Here is a 21,794-nt window from a genome sequence, read left to right as displayed (position 1 = left end):
TGGCATAATGTATTTTAAAGTGTTTCTTCCACCCTTCTCTTTTACTTGTGTTCTGCTAAGCAATCCCAATGTCCCAATCATGCTATATGTGTGTATGTGTGTGTGAGAGTGCATGCATGTGTGCTTATATGTGTGTCTGTTAGGTCTAGAGTTCACAAATGAATGAGAACACATCATTTGGCGTTCTGATGTTGGCTTACCTCCTCTAATTCCATCTATTCTTTTGGTTGGAATAAAAACAGAGCTTCAGTTTTTTCTTTATCACTTAAAAGCACTCTTTGTAAGCATTTTATTTTAGAAATTTTACTATCTACCTTGCTATCTGGAAATATAAAAGAAAATCTCCAGTAATTTAGAGATATCTGAACTTGGATTGATATAGCATATACATTAAAACAACAAATAGGATAGAGTAGTTTCTGCTAGTTTAATTCACAATGCACAGAAAAGCACTGCTGAGGCCACTGAGAAATTCAACTGGCTCTGCCTGAACACATACACTTTGGGAAGTAAAAAATGGTATAAAATAAATGTTTTACAACATTGTACAGGAAATGATCAAAGTGGTCAAAATGTCAACAGGGCACTGTGTATATAACATACAGTGTATCCACAGTATGTGAGTTATAAATACAGAAAGGAATAAACATGCTGTATATGGAGTGGACCCATTAAAAAATGCTCCACAGGGCTGGGAATATGGCTTAGTGGCAAGAGTGTTTGTCTTGTATACATGAAGCCCTGAGTTCGATTTCCCCAGCACCACATACATAGAAAATGGCCAGAAGGGGCGCTGTGGCTCAAGTGGCAGAGTGCTAGCTTTGAGGAAAAGGAAGCCAGGGACAGAGCTCAGGCTCTGAGTCTAAGACCCAGGACTGGCAAACAAAAAAAAAAATGCTCCACAGCAACTCACATATATGGATGTTTTCAAAGGGCAGTGGAGGCTAGATGTATTTTAATCTGTCAATATCCTTCAGGAGCATAAAATTCAGAAAGGTAGGGAAAATTAACTTTTTTTGTTCTGAATATCATGTTTTATTTTCCCAACGAATAAACAAAAACAAACACATAAAATGAAAACTGGATTTAGAATGCAGATTTAAAGTGAGAAAGTTACAAAAAAGAAAATTTGGTAGCTCAAGAAAGTGATGAGAACAGAAGCAGGGAAGCAAGCATCCAAAGAACCAGAACGAGGTGGCAGGCTTTAACTGAGAAACAGAACTAGGTAAAAAGCTCTCCAAAATGACTTCGCTCACACACAGTTATGCTCTATAGAAGTAACAGTTTTACTTCTCTTCACCATATTAGAAATAAACTGCAGTTACAAAAAAAAGTGCCAAGTTTATAAACAAATGTGGCAACTGTATACATTAGTTGAGGTCCCTAGTACCTTGAAAGCAGCTTAGAAGAAAAGACGTAGAGGAAAAAGGGATTCCTCAGTGAAAGACAGGTAATGAAGAGGTAGTGTCCATGCAAAACTGTCAAGAATTCCCAGTGGAAAGTAAAAAGCTCCTGCTGCAATTTGAGGGGGAAAGTGCATCATTTCATAGTCCAACATAGTCAGCGCCCCCAGGTATTTGGTCAAAGTCTGCTGCTCAACATCAACCTCTCCAACATTTGTGCACTATGATGGAGGTGCATGGTTCCAGGGTGGCTCAGACCAAAGTTCAAAGCTCTTAGAATCTTTGTTTCCATCTTTCTGATTTGATGCTGATTTCTCATATTCCCAGCCCCTAAACTCTAATGTCTGTTACAAACTGACTTATAGGTGAAAGACTTTCCACATTTGTTACAGTCATAAGGTTTCTTTCCTGTGTGTGTTCTTTGATGAACATCGTAGTTTGACTTGCAGTGGAAAGACTTTGCACATGTGTTGCATTACTAAGACTTCTTGCCTGTGTGTGTTCTGTTATGCCTGTAGAGATTTGACATCCATCTTAATGACTTTCCACATGTGTTGCACTCATAAGAATCCTCTTCTTTATGTGTTGTCTGCTGCTCACTGAGAAATGAATTCTTGATGAAGGACTTTCCACATGCATTACATTCATATGGTTTCTCACCTGTGAGCATTCTCTGGTGCACATTGAGGGTTGACTTGTGAATGACAGACTTTCCACATGTGTTACATTCATATGGTTTCTCCTGTGTGTCTTCTGATGTGCACTGAGATTTGACTTCTCAGTTAAAGACTTTCCATGTATGTGACATTCATGAGCTTTCTCCACCAGCTGTGTTCTCTGATGCTCATTGAGGATTGACTTCTTGATGAACAAATTTCCACATGTGTTACATTCATATGGCTTCTCCTCTCTGTGTATTCTCTGATGCTTCTTGAGGTTTGAGTTGGAGGCAAAAGAATGTCCACATTTGTTACATTCATATGGTTTCTCTCCTGTGTGTATTCTCTGATGTTTGCCAAGATCTGACTTGCGGTTGACTTTCCACATGTGTCACATTCATATGGATTTTCTCCCTTGTGTGTTCTCTGATGTCCATGAAAGGCTGAATTGTGGTTGAAAGACTTGCCACATTTGTTACATTTGTAAGGTTTCTCTCCTGTGTGTGTTCTCTGATGTTTGCGGAGATCTGTCATCCATCGGAAAGACTTTCCACATGTGTTACATTCATATGGCTTCTCTGCTGTGTGTATTCTCTGATGGTTATTGAGGTTTGACTTGCAGGCAAAAGACTTTCCACATGTGTTACATTCATATGGCTTCTCCCCTGTGTGTGTTCTCTGATGTACATGAAAGGCTGAAATGTGGTTGAAAGACTTGCCACATTTATGACATTCATATAGTTTCTCTCTTGTGTGTGTTCTCTGATGTTTGTAGAGATCTGACTTGGAGTTGAAAGACTTTCCACATGTGTTACAGTCATATGATTTTTCTCCTGTGTCTGTTATCTGATTTTCATGCAAGGCTGAAGTGTGCTTCAAAGACTTGCCACATTTGTTATATTCATAAGGTTTCTCTCCTGTTTGTGTTCTCTGATGTTTGCTGAGATCTGACATCCATCTGAAAGACTTTCCACATGTATTACATTCATATGGCTTCTCTGCTGTGTGTATTCTCTGATGGTTATTGAGGTTTGCCTTGCAGGCGAAAGACTTTCCACATTTGTTACATCCATATGGTTTCTCTCCGGTATGTGTTCTCTGATGAACATTGAGGTTTGAGTTCTGGGTGAAAGACTTTCCACATGTGTTACATTCATATGGCTTCTCCCCTGTGTGTGTTCTCTGATGTACATGCAATGCTGAATTGTGGTTGAAAGACTTGCCACATTTGCTACATTCATAAGGTTTCTCACCTGTGTGTGTTCTCTGATGTTTGCGGAGACCTGACTTGCAGTTGAAAGACTTTCCACATGTGTCACATTCATATGGTTTCTCTCCTGTGTGTGTTCTCTGATGAAAATTGAGGTTTGAGTTCTGGGAGAAAGACTTTCCACATGTGTTACATTCATATGGCTTCTCCCCTGTGTGTGTTCTCTGATGCACATACAAGGCTGAATTGTGGTTGAAAGACTTGCCACATTTGTTGCATTCGTAAGATTTCTCTCCTGTGTGTGTTTTATGATGGTTGCGGAGACCTGACTTGCAGTTGAAAGACTTTCCACATGTGTTGCATTCATATGGTTTCTCTCCTGGGTGTGTTCTCTGATGCTCACTGAGGTATGACTGTATGATGAAACACTTTCCATGGGCATTACATTCATATTGTTTCTCCCCTGTATGTTCTCTGATGCATGCTGACCTGTGATGTCCATTAGAAAAGCTTTCCACATAGGTTAAATTCATAAGATTTCTCTCCTGTGTGTCTTCTCTGATACACACTGATGTATGAGTTTTGCTTGAAATTTTTTCCACATGTGTTACATTCATGTGATTTTTCTCCTGTGTGAGTTCTCTGAGACTTGCTGAGATCTTACTTCTGCTAACTGCATTCATTGTTTTCATAGGGTATCTCTGCTGTGTGAGTGAAGCCTGGTTTATAGTAAAATGATTTCCTACACCTTTTACACCTAAAGAGCTAACTCTTTCTTCCACTGTGTTGCTACTGGTGATTACAACTTGCAACAGGTGTGTGTCTGGACTTTCCTGGCATATTTCAATCAAGCCATCTAATTGCTGGACATCTAAAATGTTTAACAAAAAGGGGGAATAAAAACATAATGGCATCCAATAGTCATGTAAAGGCAAAGGTATTTTCTCCCATCCTACTTACTAAAGATTCAAAAATAATAGTACTAGGAATGGATTTATGAGAACTGTATGCATCTCTCTAATGAATTATTTTTAAAATATTGATATAGTCATGTTCTTCTCTGGTTAAGTTTCAGTGTCTGTTTTAATACCAGAGGAAATATTTAGTCAAAATACTCAATAATTGACTGCTAAGGCTCTCAAGCTGAGGACATACAATCTGCCACTTATTTCCCTTCCTTTATTTTGTTTGAATTTTGTTTTGTTTGAGGGAAGATTTTTAGTTTAGTTTATTTTGCAACAATTATAGATATATTGGGCTAGTTTCCTCCTGAAACTTTATATTTGAAGACAGAAATGTGTTCCACAACCAGAGAACCTAAGCATGTATGATAGGGGAAATTATCTGTCACACCTAAGCAAGAGTGGTTCCTGAGAGGGAGGATTTATACCTATGTTTGACAAACTCTCACTTCTCCCTGAAAATTACAGCTGGCATCTATGGGAATTTTCAAGTCTTCTTTTCTATGTTCTACAAAATGAATTTCAAATTCCTATTATATATATATATATATATTTTGCCAGTCCTGGGGTTGAACTCAGGGCCTGAGCACTGTCCCTGGCTTCTTTTTGCTCAAGGCTAGCACTCTGCCACTTGAGCCATAGCACCACTTCTGGCCATTTTCTATATATGTGGTGCAGGGGAATTGAACCCAGGGCTTCATGTATATGAGGCAAGCAATCTTGCCACTAGGCCATATTCCCAGCCATCAAATTCCTATTTTGATATTGCCTCCCAGAACCACAGCCTACATGGGAAACACCAGGCCCCCAAATTAAGTCATGTTGTCTTCATTTAAAGCTTTGGTCTGAATCCCAGGGTTGTGCTCCACCTTTGAGAAGTGTTGTTCTCACTTATCTTACGCCTGAAAATCTGCTGTCTTCCTTAATTTCTGGTACCTTCTGGCTTCTAGGTCAACAGAAAATTGTTCTCCTGTAAGTTTTTCACTTCCTTTTTTCTTTTGGAATGTTTTCCACTAAGACACAGGAGAAATGCTAACCTTAAATACTCCCATACAGAATTCAAGATGTTCTACAGTAACTGTTGATTCACTTGGCCTTGAGTCCAAAGAACTACTTCTCTGCCACACAATGTGTAGAAATCCTAGGGCACTATGGTAACTATGGATACTTGGAGAATTATTGATGCTAGCAGAAAACTGATGGGTTTTATGAATTTTTATCCTGTGTTTAAATAAAGAGAGGATTATTGGTACCTAATCTTCTGCAATAATCTTGTCAAAGACAGGAAGAGTACCTTGGTGCATTTATCTTATTGCCTTCTCATACCTTTATTATTAATGCTTAGACTACGCCCTTTGATCAGTTGTTTAATTACTTTAAGCTAGCACTGGCAAATTCTGACTGTGTACAAACAGAAAAAGGGGAGACATGCTCCGTTAATTCATGACTGTGAGTTAAATTCATTCTCCCTCTTGGTGTTATTGAAACACTATGAAATGATACTGCACAGGATGTCTTCATCCATTGTCTAAGTACCTACAACGTATGAATCCAAGAGCTGGGACATGAATGAGAACATCTTGATGAGCCTGGCTCTTTTTTTTTTTTTCCTGCCAGTCTTGGGGCTTGGACTCAGGGCCTGAGCATTGTCCTTGGTTTCTTTTTGCTCAAAGATAACACTCTACCACTTGAGCCACAGCACCACTTCCAGATTTTTCTGTTTACGTGGTCCTGAGGAATTAAACCCAGGGCTTCATGCATGTAAGGCAAGCGCTCTCCAGTAAGCCACATTCCTAGCCCAGCTCTGCTCTTTTTAACATCCATGTCCAATAAATGCTGACTCACCTGTGATATTGTTGTCTGGGGCTTCTCTCAGCCATGGCTCTGCCCCTTGCTCCAGCTTAAAAATCACTTCAGGTTTAAGAACACAGTGTCCTGTTAATGGGAAATATTAGAGAACTATGGTGTAATGATCTCAGACAACCTTGTAGGGAAATCTCCTGAACTTATTTTCTTGTTTCTCCTCAAATCTATAGATGACTTTCTGTATATTTATGTGCTTTTGATTTCAAATACCAGCTTTAAATTACTGATTTGCAAATTCATGGCTCTGATAGTGATACATACTTTATAGTAGATTGTATATCAACCTATGTATTATGTCAAATTTGGAAAAGCATCGTTAAAATTAAATTATCCCAGGGCTGGGGATATGGCCTAGTGGCAAGAGAGGTTGTCTCGTACACATGAGGCCCTGGGTTCAATTCCCCAGCACCACATATATAGAAAATGGCCAGAAGTGGCGCTGTGGCTCAAGTGGTAGAGTGTTAGCCTTGAGCAAAAAGAAGCCAGGGACAGTGCTCAGGCCCTGAGTCCAAGCCCCAGGACAGGCAAAATAAATAAATTAAAATTAAAAATTAAATTATCCCTTAGTAGATATTATCTCTCATCTTATTCTTTTCTCTGTCTCATCCATGTAAAACTTTCTTTGTGGATATCATCTCACAACTAAACATACTTGTTTTTTGTCTTTTGTTTTTATCAAAAAAGTTTAAGTTCTTTAAAAGGAAATACTTTTGCTTTATATTGTTATTTACACAGTTACAAAAGCACAAGTGAATTATTCAACTAACAAGCATTGAAGGAATGTATAAATTACTAATAAATGCATAGTGAAAAAGATATTAGAAATGAGTGGTGAAAAAATAACTCAAAATATAGAAAACCTAACAAAGAAGAAATTCTAGGAGCCAGAAAGTGACTGGAGTCTTAGTAAGTAGTAAGACTTGAACAAACAAAAGATGCGGAGGTACATTTACACAAGAGGCACCAATGAAGACTGCAGAAGGCAGATGTGCAATGCACAGGAGCTGGCCTCGGGTATGGAAACTGTGGAAATTGTTGAGAACAGCTCAACATAGCAACACTGGCGCGGATCTTCACACCTCTCTATCCAGAATGCACTGAATCACCTGGGGAGCCCTGGTCTGAGGGTTTTTCCTCCTATCCATGACTCTGCTGTTTGCTCCAATTTCATAATTAACTCAGATTTGGGAATATAACGCCCTAAGGAATGTTCACCAAGAATTCCCTCCACACCTTGAAAACTGACAAGAGGATGGCTTCAGGTGTTGTACAACCAAATTGACCTTTGTGTTATGGGGAGGTGATGGTCCTGAAAGACTAGAATAGTACATCTAAACAGCATTAAATCGCATACATATTTATCTATCTATTAAGAACAAGGGAAAGAAAAACGAGGTGTAAGATATCACAAGAAATGTACTCGCTGCCCTATTATATAACTGTACTCCTTTTTCACAATACCTTGTCAACAAAATTTAATTAATAATAAAAAAAAAAGAACAAGGCACTTGTTCCTGGGTTTAATGTAACCTTTGCTCACCCAAGGAAACCATGTTGCTGTAGGTCTCCAGCATCACATCCCTATATAGTGTCTTCTGAATATCATCCAGGTCCTTCCACTCCTCCCAGCTGAAGTCCACACACACATCCTCAAATGATACCAACTCCTGAAATGGCACATTGTAAAAAGTCATTAGCCATGAGTCATGAGAAAACCAAGTCTGGTATCTGTAACCAGTTTCAGGAACCATCTCTGTGGATATCCAGAGATAACCATGCTAGAACGATTTGGTTATCACACCCTAAGAAGATAATAAGTAAGAAACAAATATCAGATGAGGCAAAGAGACAAAAAGTAGCAAAATGGTAAACAAAAATGAAATCACATTAGTATTTTAATGTAAGTGGAGTAAAGACATAAGGCATTGTCTGACCTGACCCTCCCCCCAAAAAAGAACTCAATAATGTAATACAAATGTATACCCTAAAGAATAAAATAAATGAATTAAAAAGCAATTCTTTTTAGGAAGTGGTGCTGTGGTTCAAATGGTAAAGCAGAAGAGCTCAGGGAGAGCACCCAGGCCCAGAGTTCAAGCCCCATGACCAAAAAAGAAAAAAAAGACATATATATATATATATATATATATATATATATATCCTTTTTAAATAGAACATTACAATTGGATAATACTTCTCTTAATTATCAATAGAACAACTACACAAAAAGACAGCAGAACCACACACATACACGACATTGTCTTGACCTCAGTGTTGTTCATCAAGCAGTGCATATTACATTTACCAAGACACACTGAAAGTGAAAATGAATCTCCAGGCAAAACTTAGTGAGTATATTCTCTGGCCAGAGTGGAAGTACAAATCACCCAGGAAAACCATAATTTGTTAGTACATTATAATCAAATAATGTATTTCTAATAATCTAAGATTCACAAAACTTGCAGGGAAATTAGAATGGGTCTGGAACAAAAATGTATCATAATATTGGCATTTATTGTTTATTCATGGTGGACACAAACTCAATTTTCCTACCTTTTGGGTAAATACAAGTTCCTCCTGGGAGGAGGGCTGGACTTACCAATTTGCTAAGTCATGAAAACCTATCACAGTCAGAAAAATTTACAATTATTAGAGATCAAAGACTACTTGCTTTGAAACATATAAATTTTAATATAAAGCAATAACAATAATCCTGTTTTGTTTTAGTACCTAGCTAATTATGAATCTTAAATGACCAATTCATTAAAAAACAGAATGCCAACAATTGAGTTTCATGCCTTATCCTAACTACAGAGGCTGTGGTATACATGGGAGCCTGGGTAAACAACTCCAATGAAACAGATAACAAACAGGTTGCAGGAATGGCTCAAGTGAGTGAGCAAATTGATCAACTGTGAGGTCTCAGAGTACTGGGAAACGAAAGAAGAAAGCATCAAGCATGGTGGGAGGCTGAGATAGGAGAATCAGGAAATCATAGCAAGGCCCATCTGAGAATAAAAGAGAAAAGAAAGGGGGGAAGTAGGTGTAGGTACCAGAGAGAAAGAAAGTGAAACACAGTAGGAGGGAGAGAAAATTTCATGACATTAAATTTGACAATTGCGTCTTGGATGTAACACCAAATGTGCATGGTACAAAAACCAGACAAGTTCAAATACATAAAATAAAAACATGATGTAAGCTGGTAATGTGGCTTAGCGGTAGAGTGTTTGCCTAGCATGCATGAAGCCCTGGGTTGGATTCCTCAGCACCACATAAACAGAAAAGGTTGGAAGTGGTACTGAAGCTCAAGTGGTAGAGTACTAGCCTTGAGCAAAACGAAGCCAGGGACAGTGGTCAAACCCTGAGTGCAAGCCCAGAACTGGCAAAAACAAACAAACAACAACAACAAAAAATGATGCATCAAAGGCACAATAACAAAGGCATCTATGAAACTTGATCTCTTAACAGGTTAATAGCCAGAATTCATTTAAAAGATTATAAAATAAAATCCTATAACTCAAAAACAATTAAAACTGATTTTAAAATGGGCAGATGATGAAAGAAACCTTCTACAGAGAATATAGACAAATGGTTAAATAATGTATAAAAAGGTATTCAGTATTAGTAGTGTGGGGCACACCTGGAAGTCAACTAGCTGGCTCCGCCTGTTTCTCAGTCTAGGGGCCACATGTGTGGCTAAGATAGCAGCGCCTAACAGCAACGCGCAGCTGCTACATTGTCTTTTGGTTATAACCCGGAGGCGGTTCTGTGGGCTGTGACGCCCCCCGGCTCTTCCGCCCTTGATGGACAGCTCATCCCTCCCCTTCCTGCCAATCTTAGACCTGATTGGCTCCTGTGTCTTATATTAGTGGCATGTACTTCCCCAATAAACAAGATCTTGCGCTGACTTAACTCCCAGGCCGTCTGATTGTCCTCCGGTGAGGGAGGGCTGGTGCAGGCAGCCTGCTGACCCTTCTTTCTTGGCTCGTCCAGGTTGGGGCGTGCCTTTTCCCGTCTCTTCCGTGGGGTCAGGGGAGCACGGGGGGGGGGGGGGGGGGAGGCTAAAAACCCCAACAATGGCACCCAGCGTGGGGCACGAGGAAGTGTAGGTTTAAGCTTTAGACGACCTGAGGTAAGGGTATCCCCAAAAAGATGGGGCAATCTCACACTAAGCTTTAGATGACAGGAAAATGAACAAAGAAGACTGTTTAAGGAAGAAGAGAGGAGGGGTGTGAAGCGGAGTGGAGTGGAAACCAGACTGACTGGAGGAGAAGAGTGGAAAGCTGAACCCGGCTGCCTGGAGGAGTGGTGCAGAGCCCACCGGAGCCGGCCCAGTATAACAAAAAGGGGGAGATGTGGGGCACACCTGGAAGTCAACTAGCTGGCCCCGCCTGTTTCTCAGTCTTGGGGCCACATGTGGCTAAGATGGCAGCGCCTAACAGCAACGTGCAGCTGCTACAAGTGTCTTTTGGTTATAACCCGGAGGTGGTTCTGTGGGCTGTGACGCCCCCCCGGCTCTTCCACCCTTGATGGACAGCTCATCCCTCCCCTTCCTGCCAATCTTAGACCTGATTGGCTCCTGTGCCTTATATTAGTGGCATGTACTTCCCCAATAAACAAGATCTTGCGCTGACTTGACTCCCAGGCCGTCTGATTGTCCTCCGGCGAGGGAGGGCTGGTGCAGGCAGCCTGCTGACCCTTCTCCTTTCTTGGCTCATCCGGGTCGGGGCGTGCCTTCCCCGTCTCTCCTGCAGGTCAGGGGAGCGCGTGGGGGGTGGGGGGCAAAGACCCCGACATTAGTAGTAGCAAAAAATGTTAAATAAAAATGAAATACTTCATACCCAGTAGTATAGATACATTAAAAATAAAACTCTAAAAATATGACAAATTTTGGGAAAGATGTAGAAAAGTATGACATTTGGTGGATTTCTAGCAAGAATGCAACATGATAAGAGATGCTAAAAAATAAAAGTACTAAACATAAGAATACACAGGAATATGGTTCAGCAGTTCTACCTTCATACCCAAACAAAGAGAAGGCAGGGGTTTCAACAGATACTGGGAGAATCATTTAATAGCAACTACTCGCAAAATCAAAAGATAGAAGCAAACCACACATCCACCAATACATTAATAGATTTTAAAAACTAAACACATAAAATGTAACATAATTATTCTTGAAAAAGCAAAGAAGGGATGAGAAGGTATCTAGTGGTAGAGTGCTTGCCCAGCATGTATGAAACCCTGGGTTCAATTCCTCAATACCATATAAACAGAAAAGGCCAAAAGTGGTGCTGCAGCTCAAGTGGTAGAGTGCTATCCTTGAGCAAAAAAGAAACTCAGGGACAGTGCCCAGACAAGCCCCAGGACTGGAAAAAAATAATAAAAAAATATTTTAAAAGGAAAAGAATTTCTAACACATGCTCCAACATTTATGAATCTTGAGTACAATAAGCTAAATAAAACAAAGGGGTCACAAACAAACAGCCATGATAACTGGGTGCTAGTGCCTTGCACCTGTATTCCCAGCTACTCAGTGGACTGAGATCTGAGGATTGTGATTTTTTTTTTCTTTTTGTCAGTCATGGGGCTTGAACTCCGCCGAAGTGCTGTTCATGAGCTCTTACATCTCAACGCTAGCATTCTACCACTTGAGCCACAGCGCCACTTCCACTTTTCTGGTGGTTAACTAGAGATAAGAGTCTCACAGACTTTGCTGCCTGGGCTGGCTTTGAACCTCGATTCTCAGATCTCAGCCTCCTGAGTAACTAGGATTACAGGCACGAGCCACTGGTACCCGGCGAGGATTGTGATTTGAGGGGAGCCTGGGCAGAGTCCCTGAGACTCTTATCTACAATTAGCTACCAAAAATGATGTAAGTGGAATTGTGGTTCAAGTGCTACACTGCTAGCCTTGAGCAAAAGAAGCTCAAGGGGCTGAGAATGTGGCTTAGCAGTATAGTGCTTGCCTAGTGTGCATGAAGCCCTTGGTTCAATTCCTCAGCACCGTATAAAGTGAAAAAGCCAGAAGTGGCGCTGTGGCTAAAGAGATAGAGTACTAGCTCTGAGCAAAAAGAAGCCAGGGACAGTCTCAGGCCCTGAGTCCCAAGTCCCCAGGACTGGCCAAAAACAACAAAACAAAACAAAAAAACAAACAAAAAGAAAAGAAGCTCAAGGAAAATGTTCGGTTCCCGAGTTTAAGCACAAAGACTGGCACACACTCATGTTTTACTCTGTCTCTCTCTGTCTGCTTCTCTGTCTCTGTCTCTTTCTGTCTCTGTTTCTCTCTGTCTCTGTCTCTGTCTCTCTCTCTCTCTCACACACACACACAAAGAATAACCATGGTAGAATTTCACTTACTGAGGTTCCCAGGGTCAACAAACTCATAGAAACAAAAAGTACAATGATGGTCCCAAGAAACTGGGGAAGACAAAAATAGGAACACCATATTTCATGAATATATATAGCTTCATAGACAGAAGATGAAAGACATTATAGATGGATAGAAGAGGAGGTTGCACAACAACAGTATGAACATATACAATATCAATCAACTGTACACTTAAGAATGGTGAGGCTGGAGGCATGGCTCAGGTGGTAAAACCCAGCCCATGGGTGAAAGTGTCAGATACTGAGCTCAAGTGCAAGTCTCAGACAAGAATAAAATAATAAGAATAGCTAATGTAACCAGGCATGGTAACAAACACCTAAAATCCAAGAATATGGGAGTTTTAGGAAAATTACTAGCCAACCCAGTCTATATATCAAGGTCCAGAAAAGTTTCAACTACATAGCAAACCTGTCTTCAAATTAACATTAAAAAAATAATAATGTCACGGGGTTGGGAATATGGTCTAGTGATAGAGTGCTTGCCTCGCATACATGAAGCCCTGGGTTTGATTCCTCAGAAAAAGCCAGAAGTGGTGCTGTGGCTCAAGTGGTAGTGTGCTAGCCTTGAGCCAGGGACAGTGCTCAGGCACTGAGTTCAAGCCTCAGGACTGGCAAAAATAATAATAATAATAAGTCACGAATACTAGTTTATATGAATTATATTAGAACTACATGTGATGTATGTTATCCATTTTCCTTACTGGATTTAGGTAATTCATGGAAATCGCAAGGAAAAAGCTTAGCAAGGAATTTAGAAGAGTTTGAAAGAAGGGAATCAATGGCTCACATCTATAATCATGACAAATCAGGAGGCTGAGATCTGAGGAATGTCCATGAGACTCTTATCTCCAATTAACCAGCAAAAAGCTGAAAGTGAAGCCATGGCTTAAGCGGAACAGTATTAGGGGCAGTATCCAGCCATGAATTCTAGCCCTAGGACTGCCAGCAGAAAAAGGAGGAGAGCATTTCAAAAACATATTAAGTCAGATATAGCAGGAAATAGAATGACAATACAAATTTCAAATAGAATTACTAATAACACACAGGGCAGAGATGAAAACTATCAAAGTCTGTGCATCTTGTTTTTATCCCATTCCTTGTATAACTTTTCACTGACTGCAGTACAATGTGTTCCACTAACACTAGAATGTTTTCTCCCAGTAGAGTCCCAATGAGATGTTGCCACTACTGTTAGGTAAAAGCAGAGTTCCTGAGGTCCTAAACCTTATTACTGATTAAATGTCCTTCAGGTGTGTGAAGAGTGACACTTCTGATGTAATAAAACAAGTCCTCTATTGTTGATTAGAACCATCAGCTCCTGTTCTTATGTATACAACAGTTGAAAATATTAAAATAATGTGAGAAGACAAAACAAAAAAGCCATGTCACATTAAATCCGGCTAGACCTACTAGGATGGAACTAGGAGAAATCCATTTCATTGCAGTTGGTAATTTGTGGAAGGCAGTGATTTTCCTATATAAGGTAGAAGAGAAAGAAAGTTAATCTAGAGAAATTCCTGAGACAAGGAAAACTTCTGAAGAGTGAGAAGAAGTGGGATCATGAGAGAGCATTTGGAGAGGAAAGATAGAAAGGAGGGGGTGAATGCAATGAGGAAGGAAAGGAAGGATGGAATGAGGATAGGAAGAAAGAAAGGTATTTTGGGAAAAGTGATCTTTTCTATCACAGTGGGTTGCTTAAAGTGCCTGACTTGGACTTGAAGCTTGGCTCTTGTTGATGTGTCTACTGAGACAATATCAGCAAGTAAAGAAAGCAGCAGAGGGTGAGAGAAACTGACACATCCTATTCTCTTCAAACTAGCAACTGATGAGCCAATTATGAACCTGAGGTTGAGGTTGGCAGGACCTGCTGCATAAGAGATAAAACTGGAGCAGCTACCTGTTCCATGTGCTTGCTTCACAGAGTTCTGGCTGATGGCACACCCCTCTGCAGAAGTAAATTTTGCCTTGATGAGCTCTTTTTGAGTTGGTGTCCTTATTCCTACACACCATCCTAATGTTCCCATTTCCAACAAAAAAGGAAAGCAGTGGCACTCACTAGCACAATGCTGAAAATAAAATTATACAACCTGTGGGTGGGATGGGAAAGAAAACCTGAGAAACACCAAAGGAAAGAGTGACATTGTCCAAGAGGATCTATCTATTCTTTGCATGACTTACGTAAGTATAACCCTTCTGTTTAATAAAAAATATATATATAAGAAAAAGAGGGGGACACATTAGAAAGGAATAGGAAAGACTTATAAAAGGCCATTAACAATGTCCTGAAATATAACATCAGTTTCAAGTAAGAACAACACTAAAATGCAGTCAAGGGGTTTGACTATAATTTAAGTGACTATGGAGCTTTTGGAGAAACAAAAATGCAACTCTGTTGCATCTTCTGTACTCCCTAAAGAAAATATACACTAGTCAAGAGTTGTATGTTGACAGTCATATAGGTATATGGCTTACTCAAGCCTCTCTAACAAAGATGTTTGGAGAACACTAATCAGTAACTAGAAAAGTGTCACTAACATAGTTTAACATCATTAAGATAGTTAATATATGACTAATGAGGATGAGATTTCAGACCAACGGCCAGCAAATCTTTGCATTCCATAAGAAGTTAGCATGCTTACCCCCTGGGTGTCACTGGATCATGTAACAAGTGTAACTACTTTTTCTCACATCAGAAAAACCAAAGACAAATTAGAGATAAATTTGCACTCAACTTACATTGACTTTTAAGAGTTCATGATGTACTAAATCTATATGCCATCTTTATCTTATTTGTAAACATTTTCTGGAGGCTAAATCCTTTCTACTTTCCCATTTGAATTCTAAGTTCATAAAAAGCAAATAAAGAAATAAAAAGAAGCTCACCAGAGATCCATTCATTTTCTTTTGCTGTTGGCAATGCAGAGAATATTCTGAAAGCATAGCTGGGAGAGAAAGCAAATGAAATGGAGTCAGGAAAGAACCAATGTGGCTTTGTACCAGATTTTCCTGCTCAAGACACTACACATGGATTTGAAAAGAACGAAAGACAGAAAAACTTAACTGTGGGAGAAGACCCCTTCATGTCTTGAGTAGACACATTATATTCTCCAGTAAAGAAGTATCCACAGTCCATTAATTGTTGAATATTATAAATGTAGTTCATTTCTAGGCGAGGGAATAACTAATGTCCCCATAAAAATAATTGAGTAATGTTAACCAAACAAATACCTAGGACTTCTCTACAAAAATTAATAATTATGCAAATGCTCTTAGGAATGTATGAACTATTTTCCTGTTAATGTAAAGATATCATATAGGACTCCATTCAGTGGGGGTGTCTCTCAACTTCAAACCATAAACTCCTATCTCCTCTGATAATTCAGCTCTGGCTCATTCCTCAGTACAGCTCACCTATCTCTCTCAAAGTTGGAGAGTGGTTGGGAGCTTTGGAGAAAACACTACCAACTGAATCTTGTGCTCTGGAAAGTAGCAGCTAACTGTTAGGGCGAGAGAAGCTAACTAGAGCTTCTCCTTGTAGTGTTTCTCTGCCTCTGCTCTTTAGGGCTAATGAGAGTTCACAAGGGCGGTGTTCTTTCAGGATGGACACTCCTGTACAGACTCTGCCCTCCTTCCAATTTGCCGTGTTTCCTCAATTCCAAAGAATACGACTCCGTCAGCCAGTTCCCCAATGTCCTACATAGAACTCTCTACATACGAGGCCATGTACAAACACCAGTGAACTCAAGTCAGGAGTGCTAAGCGGGCTACAAAGTGCAGGAGGGGAGCAGAACCCACAAATACCACTGCTGTGTCACATGACCCGACCAGCACACACTTGTCTTAACCTCACTGGAGTGGTGACCGCGTTCATATTTCAGCTGGGCAGCAGCAGTGACTATATCACACAGGCTCACAGCAGAAGCGGCCTTGGAATATAAACGCCGGCCTCCTCAGCCCTCCTAGCCTGACAACCACCTAGGCTGCCTTCTGGACCCAGTTTCTGGCCCCTGGAAGGGCACTGATTCTGGCGGTACCAACTCTGACAAGGCGATCGTGACCCCCGGGCACAGTCACCCCAGACCGGAGGAACCTGAGCAGTGAGTGGAGCCTCGGGGCTCACCGCCCAGCTCCAGTTTCCTCCCGCACCCCGGTTTCCCAGCCCGCCTGCGATCCACTCACATTTCAGGCCCCAAGGTCGGCCAAGGCACGGCGGGGGCTCGAGCCACCCTCGGTCCAACACTCAGAACGCTGGACTCCAGAAACTTGCTTGGAGCGCAGCACCGCGCGAGGAGCCGGAAATCCTGAGCGGAAAACGCCGAGAATGGGCGGGGAGGCGCAGGCACAGGAGGAGCCTGAGAGCCCCGCTTGTTGGTCTGTGCCCGAGGGAAGACTACATTTCCCAAAATGCATTGCGACACGCAGGTGAAGGTGGAAGTGCTGGGTTGTTGTCCAGAGTAAGCCAAGAGGTCTTTGGCCTCCTGTGGCTGGATGGGGACCTAACTCTCCCACCTGAGCCAGATGAGTGGAAGTACTTCCTGGAAATTCTGGTTTTCCTCTGAGACATATCGAGACCAATACAAAATTTCTATCAGTGACTGACTAATTGAGCTTTCCAATTGAAACCTAGGAAGAATAAATAAGGATTTTCTGTACATCTCAACCTCACCACCAGCACACGACTTCCCAGATATGTTTGGCAATATGAAGATAAAAGCCCAACTTTAGTTCCAGATATTTGCTTATGGTAATCTCCTTTGTGATTTAGCCAGGCCTGCTCACAGATAATAGAGAGGTGACAAGTGCATGGCATTATGTGTTTATCAAATTTTTGCAAATTTCAAAGTATATGAACTAGTAGGTAAAGGAAACTATTGGCATGCTCCTGATACTAAAGTTTACAACTTTAGTATATGATGGAAAATGTATGTAACGGAAACATCTTGAGCCAGGCCAAGAAGCTTCCTCTGCAGGTCCAGTTATCTTGGGGCTGTCAGGAGGATCACTTGAGTTTGGAACCAGCCTGGACAAAAATAAATGAATAAATAAATAATAAAATAAGTTAACTAATGTTTCATCCAGCTAAAGGGAGATGCAAAACATTCCCAAGAGGAGCAGTGAAAGTAAAGATAATTTATATTACAATGATTTACCATGTAAGATGCATGTTAACATTTTGTCGATTTAATTGTATCTCAGGTCATATTTGCTGAATGTAGCATGAGCACACATGGTGGCTGGAATTGCCTTCCCAAAGGGTGCAGAAGTCTGGATCTCAGCAAAGGTGGAGCTGTTAGCATTGTTTGGTGAGTTACCCAGTAATGAGTAGTGAGTGAGTCCAAGCCCAGGCCTACAGAATTCTACCAGAAAATTCATGAAAGCTACTGATCCTTCCTTCCTTCTCAATACAGTAGGTGAAGCAGAACCAGGGAAATTGCGTTTTGTTCAGGTTCCTGAAAAACCCTGCTATTCCTGGCGAGGTGTCTTTGGCTGAAAGACCTCTGCTGGCAGCAGTATGATGAGGGGGTCCTTGTTTTCTGGTTGCAGTTTGTGTGTGTTGGTGGAAGCCCATCCTGGATGACCCTTTTCCTCAGGTTGGTGGCCACACTACTGGGCCTTGGCCAACCAGGAGGAGAGCATCCCAACATCTGTGCCTAGACCCACCATGTGAAAAGTTGGACCCGTGCTGTCTGAATGTAGGTACCAACTACTTCCTTGGGCTGGATCTCTAGGCTCCAGGGTACTGCCCCCCCCCCCATATGCATAGATATCTGGAGCCTGAACGCATGCTGACTGTTAGTTGTGGGAGCCAGGTGAACCTGTAGCAGCTGGGGATGAGTAGGACCAGGTTTGTCATTTTAAGACTTTGCTCCTGGCAACTAAGCACATATATACGAATACAATGCAAATACAACAGGTATGCATATAGTGCATGTGTGGTAGGGGCATGCAGTATGGGAGCCCAGTTTATGGGAAGAAACAGGAGGAGATGTCTTGCCTGGATCAGGGTATAAGGACAGCCAGGGTACCAGGCCTCCAGTCCCCTCTGCCATCACACAATGAGTAACCAACTTCATAACAATATTTTGTGTGTGTGTAATCCAGTAGTAGGACTTGAACTTGGTGCTGTGTGTTGTTGCTTAGCTTTTCTGCTCAAGGCTGGCACCCATTTCTGGCTTCCTGGCAGTATCATTGCACATGAGAGTCTCATAGACTTTCCTACCTGGGCTGGGCTTGATCTGTGATTCTTACACCTCAGCTTTCTCACTATCTGAGTAGATAGAATAATAGATGTGAACCACCATTGCCCCCATTGATACAAATTCTTTTTTCTTTTCTTTTCCTTTATTCCTTTTTTTTCTTGGTCACGGGGCTTGTACTTGGGACCTGCACCCTGTCCCTCAGCTCATTTGCTCAATACTAGCACTCTGCTACTTAGAGCCACTGCACAACATCCTGTTTTCTGGTGGGAAATATGATGTAAATCTCTTACAGACAGACTTTCCTGTTTGGACTGACTCTGAACTGGCTTTGAACTCAGCCTCTTGAGGAGGTAGGATTGCAAACATGAGCCACCAGCCTCTGACATGAAACAAATTCTTTTTTTTTTTTTTTAATTTTTTTTTTTTTTTTTTGGCCAGTCCTGGGCTTGGACTCAGGGCCTGAGCACTGTCCCTGGCTTCTTCCCGCTCAAGGCTAGCACTCTGCCACTTGAGCCACAGTGCCACTTCTGGCCGTTTTCTGTATATGTGGTGCCGGGGAATCGAACCTAGGGCCTCGTGTATCCGAGGCAGGCACTCTTGCCACTAGGCTATATCCCCAGCCCATGAAACAAATTCTTAAAGGGATCCTTTTCCCATAGGACTCTGCCAAGCAGCCCCTGGGAGTACTGAGGGCATCCCAGAGAGAGTTCTGAAAGGTGGGAGAGGGGATGTGCAGAGACCCCCAAGGGGAGAAAGTGGCAGAAGTGCGGATACAACAAGCTGTCGGATTTAGTGTGGGAAAGTGAAGGTCCAGACAGGTTCCTACTCTGACTGAGACAGAGGGAGCTGTGACAAAACTGAGGCTGTAAAAAATGATCAGTATGGTATGATATTAGGAGGGTCTGTTTCTTTTTTTAACTTTTATTTATTTTTTATTTATTTATTTTCAAATTTTTATTATCAAACTGATGTACAGAGAGGTTACAGTTTCATACGTTAGGCAATGGATACATTTCTTGTACTGTTTGTTACCCTGTCCCTCATACCCCCCTCCCTCCTCCCCCTTTCCCTTCCCCCCCCAGGTGTTCGAGGAGGGTCTGTTTCTTATCCAGCAGTTTCTACTGATACCTTTCTACTGAGCTTCATTCAGTTCCTCAGTGCTGTGTCTTTACAACTTTTTATAGTGATCATGGACAGGCTATATCTGAGTATTAAAAGTCTGTCTAAAGTAGATTGTTTTAATTTCTATTTTGAAGTTCATCTTGTATTGCCACCTTGACAAGTTTATTCAATTGGAGTGTACCACATAAAATATAAACAGAACACAGTAAAAATTCTAGCCTATGTTATACTTCAAGATGGTTTGGGGGATCTTGGAGAGTCATGGTCCCCAGAGATCTCTGAGACAGACAGTTGGTCAGAGAAGTCAGTTTCCTCTGCTGGGTCCTTCCTGAGTCTATTTCCTCCTTCCCCTAGTATTCATGGGATTTGCAGGCTCCCCCTCCTGAAATTCCTCTTTTTGTCTCAGCCCTATGCTTAGCCAGGCTTTATTTAATAACTTTGCAGGCAAGAACAATTGAAAACTTCTGAAAGCTTCATTGAGAAAGGACTAAGGTTAACCATGTATGCTGAAGACGCAGGGATGGTGGTGTGAGCTTATCTATGGAGGCCTTGAAAAAAATGCCAAAGATCAGAGGAGGAGAGAGAAGAAAATTGTCACCTCTTAGGTCAATGCAAGCCTCATGTGATGACAACCAGGAACTGCTTAACACATCCTGTAAACTACAAGTCCCCAGAGGCCACCTGGTGATCTCTGAGCTCATAGTCCTGGTGGAATATGGCACTAGCATAAGAACTCTCTTAAGCAACCTAAGAGTGATGTAGTAGCAAAAGCCCTCCACACCTGCCTGTTGCAACTGAGAATATGCTGCCCAGAGATTCAAATATTCTCCACTCCACTTTGAAAAGGCTAGATCTTGCTGAGCACATGTATCTCATGCCTGTAATCCTAGCTACTCAGGAGGCTGAGATCTGAGGGTCTTAGTTCGAAGGCAGTGGAGGCAGACAAATCTGAAAGATTCTTACCTCTAATTAATCAGAAAAAGCCAAAAGTGGAGCTGTGGCTCAAGTAGTGTAGAGCTAGCCTTGAGCATAAAAAGCTAAGGGATGGCATCCAGGCCTTTAGTTCATCAGGGGACATATGCAAGTACACATGCATGTGCACATGCTCACGCATGTGTGTGTGCACACATGCACACATACACACACATCATTGCAAACCTAGCATGTTCCTGTGAAGGAGTAATGGTCTCTTCATGATTCCTCCCTGGCAACCAGACTGGAAAAGAGATGGTGGGGATAAAATTGTTAAGGACCAGTACTAGGAGACAAAAATGCACATAAACTCTGGGTCCTAAGACAGATAGATACCCAGTAAAATTATACTTCCATCCTGGTGCCTACAATCCTCACTACTCAGGAGTTGAGAGCTGAGGATCACACTTTGAAGCCAGCCCAGGCAGGAAAGTTCATAAGATGCTTGTCTCCAATTAACCGCAAGAAAATCAGAAGTGGAGCTATGGCTCAAAGTAGTACAGGATTGGCCTTGAGAATAAACAGAGAAAAAACTGAAGTTATTCTTTCAATATCTGTATCATAAACAACAAGCTTGAAGCTCCGTAGACAAAACTGATCTAAAACTAATGAGCTTTGAGGTGACTAAAGAAATGACCAACCACAAGCTGGGAAGATCTCATTCCACAAAGAGCCTTGGTACCCTAGAATCTACCCAGTTATCAGATAATCTGTCAGCAGAATCATAGCATCTTCTTTTAGTTAATCTCAAAATGATCCACTTTGGAAGTCACACAGCTGAGCAACATATAATTAGCTTCCCACTGGCTTACTGAAGATAACACCTCTGCTATGTAGGTTATGACAACAGTTGCCTGGTTTGCTTCAAAAACCTTCTGAAGGCCACTTTCTCTAAAAATGAGTTTTGACAGAGAGAACAAAGGCACATGGTCTCCTTGATATATGATTGTTAGTGGTGGAGGGGGGAAGGAGAACAGTAGAGATCATGTCTGCAAAATTGCAAAATTACAAACT

The 21,794-nt window shown here is 41.4% G+C and overlaps 1 protein-coding gene across 1 annotated transcript; it reads right to left on the bottom strand.

Moving 5' to 3' along the window:
* Positions 1-894: 894 nt before the first annotated feature.
* Positions 895-16,647, bottom strand: LOC125346738 (zinc finger protein 345-like). Its single transcript, XM_048339543.1, is given in 6 exon segments — positions 895-2,440; positions 2,443-4,143; positions 6,080-6,169; positions 7,641-7,767; positions 15,370-15,428; positions 16,525-16,647. Coding segments are annotated over 5 exon segments (2,478 nt in total). The 5' UTR covers positions 15,427-15,428; positions 16,525-16,647; the 3' UTR covers positions 895-1,937.
* Between the last annotated feature and the right edge of the window lie 5,147 nt (positions 16,648-21,794).

The sequence above is a fragment of the Perognathus longimembris genome, chromosome 2 (genome assembly GCF_023159225.1).
Source record: "Perognathus longimembris pacificus isolate PPM17 chromosome 2, ASM2315922v1, whole genome shotgun sequence".
Taxonomy (NCBI): Eukaryota; Metazoa; Chordata; class Mammalia; order Rodentia; family Heteromyidae; genus Perognathus; species Perognathus longimembris.
Note: the sequence above shows the minus strand (reverse complement) of the source record. Positions and strands in the feature narration are given on the sequence as shown.